Raw genomic sequence first — 2753 nt, 5'->3', positions numbered from 1 at the left:
AATTCAGTAAAGAGAAAAACAGTGATGAAAACTTTTCGTTCCTATGTAGCAGCAAAAGCAATCCTCAGTCTCATTCCCAATCCCTCGATGTGCGGGTAGGGATGGCAGCCAGGAACTCCCTGTCCAGCTGAGCCACCCTCTTTAGCATGGCCGTGACTTACAGAGTGAATATATAGAGCAAGGGCATGACTGTGGGTAACATGGATGAAATAACCCTATAGCTCATAGGTTAGAAATCTGTAGTAACATCTGCTTCGATACTTTGGAGGGGTGGAGTAGAGTAACAGATAAGACTTACAGCTCTGAGCCTGATAAACATCAATTAAATCTTGGATCTTCCACTGAAAAATGTGTGACCTTGGAAAATTTTTACAGATCTTTCCTCACCAATTAAATGAGCACAATAATAGTTCCTTCCTCACAGCCTTACTGTGAGTATTTATGATGTAATGCAAATGGCTCCTTCAGCTCTGTTGCTGGCCCACAGTAAACACTCAATAAATGTTCCCTCCAATTATTTGTGTCATGTACAAATTGAAAGTACTTTCTGGGAACAACCTTTAATACAAAATGTAGCACACAGATTTATTTTTTAAAAAAACTGTATATACAGGAATAATATTTTCATATATCTGTGACCTAATATTATTTTGTTTTTGTTGTTTTATGGCAAAAATAATGATTCTTGTGAGATATTGATGTGATGTGACATAATACATAGTATTATGTTTTATTTTGGTTTTTTTGGACACACAGTCTTACTCTGTCCCCCAGCTAGAGTGCCGTGGCATCATCATAGCTCACTACAACCTCAAACTCCTGGGCTCGAGCGATCCTCCTGCCTCAGCCTCCTGAATAGCTGGAACTTTCTATTTTTCCTAGAGATGGGGCCATGCTCTTGCTCAGGCTGGTCTCAGACTCTTGAGCTCAAGCGATCCTCCCACCTGGGACTCCCGAAGTGCTAGGATTGCAGGCGTGAGCCACTGCGTCTGGCCCACTGTTAAGTGCTGTGGTGACAAACCTGAAGGTAGAAAAATCCTCCTGGAATCTAGCATTTGCTGCAAACGCAAAATGATTTCATAGAATATGCATTTTAAAAGGAGTCGCAATTCAGTCCCTGCAGCGTTGCAGACAGACTTGGGGCACTCTGCCACGGGCACAGCTTTCAGGAAGGCTGAAGAGTGCGGCGTGGCAGAGGTGTGGGGACAGGGAAGAACAGTGCGATGTTATCCTACTCTGATGCATTCCTGAAGGATCAGAGCACCAACTCCGGATGTACAGATTTCAGTCAGCCCTTTCGACTCTTAATAAATTATCTATCTCATTTGTAAATATATAAGCCACGATGGTATTTGGGTTAAAAGTGAGGTAATCTAGTTCCACAGTTTTCAGTCTTCCCATGTGTAAATCATTTTAACAGTACGCAAGTAATTCCATATTTGAAACTCCCAGTGAAAATACTTTCATTTCTATCTCTGCACATCACCACAAATCAGAATAAATAGCTGTGCCAGGAGTTCCTGCCAAGTACGTTCTTCGAGCGAGGGAGGCAGTGTAGCCTAGTAAGGAGGATGTTCTGTTAGGAGTCATCAAACCTGCATCTCACTTCCTAATCGGTAAATTATGTCTCTCTTCATGCTGCCATTTTCTCTGTAGGCAGACACCATATCACAAGAAAAATCGCGACAGTTGCGCAAGTGCCTTGGCACCTAGCAAAAACATGTCGTCATTATTACGTGACGGTTCGAAGTCAGACTTTTTCAGCAGGCCAGAGGAGCAGTGTGTTTTGTAGCTAGATCTCTGGAGCAACTTTCCTTAGGACTTTCCTTGAGGAGAATTCAGCTGATTGTTCTAGGATCAGATTTTGATAGGAGTGCGGGAAGATGAGAAACTTAAAAAGCAGTCTCCGTGCAGAGTGATCATATTTACCAAGTGATTGTAGTCTGGTATTGTGTCAGCTGCTTTGAATTTAATCATGTTTTTCCAAAGTCACTGGGATCACAGAATTTGCATCAGGCCAGTCTACACCTGGGAAGTAGAGTTACTGCCTTTCCCCAAAGCGTCCTCGGAGCTTTCTGTCATTCCCTGGTCATGAGGACAGATGACTGCTAAGTGACCATACGCAGTGTTCTCCCTCAGACTCATCTGAAAAGCAACAGCAAAGAAAGAGAAAGAAAAAAACCTAGTACCTTTCATTTCTTTTGGTTCTCTGATTCTTTGTTGACTGCCATTAGGCTCAGTATAAAGTCACTAGAATCCTGAAGCTAAAATGAACAACACTGGTATCTGGGGGTAGTGTAAATGCATCTTTGAATGTGGTTGAAGATTTGGAATAAAGCAGTAACAACTATTTTCATTTTACCGGTTCTTCTATACTCTTTAATATAGTAGAGTATATTTCCCATTGACTTTTAATATACTTAACGCTCTAGAAATACTGTGAAGCTGCAACCTTTTACTGTGAATAATGATTTAATGTTTCGAACTCAGTGTTAAAAGATTTCCAACTAAAGCTTTTCTGACTTGCAGTGTAAACATTCTTGTCTTTCTGGAATTGATAGGTTTTTATTTCACCAGTAGTTCACTAAAAGGTCTTTTCTTTTTCTCACAGTCTGACAGCAATGCAAGCTTCCTCCGTGCTGCCAGAGCAGGCAACCTGGACAAAGTCGTGGAATATCTGAAGGGCGGCATAGACATCAATACCTGCAATCAGGTAAGAGCAGGGCAGCTGGCTCTGTGCTGTGCAATGAAGA

The 2753-nt window shown here is 41.7% G+C and overlaps 1 protein-coding gene across 1 annotated transcript in view; it reads left to right on the top strand.

The window, feature by feature from the left end:
- The window catches only part of ANK2 (ankyrin 2, neuronal), a 263985-nt gene that overhangs the window by 100568 nt on the left and 160664 nt on the right, over positions 1 to 2753 (top strand). Inside the window, exon 2 of the mRNA XM_012655073.1 lies at positions 2612 to 2713. Coding sequence (XP_012510527.1) covers positions 2612 to 2713 — 102 coding nt within the window. The remainder of the gene's footprint in view (positions 1 to 2611; positions 2714 to 2753) is intronic.

Source organism: Propithecus coquereli, unplaced genomic scaffold, assembly GCF_000956105.1.
Source record: "Propithecus coquereli isolate 6110/MARCELLA unplaced genomic scaffold, Pcoq_1.0 Scaffold46, whole genome shotgun sequence".
Taxonomy (NCBI): domain Eukaryota; kingdom Metazoa; phylum Chordata; class Mammalia; order Primates; family Indriidae; genus Propithecus; species Propithecus coquereli.
The sequence above is the reverse complement of the archived record's forward strand: the minus strand, read 5'-3'. Positions and strand labels throughout refer to the sequence as shown.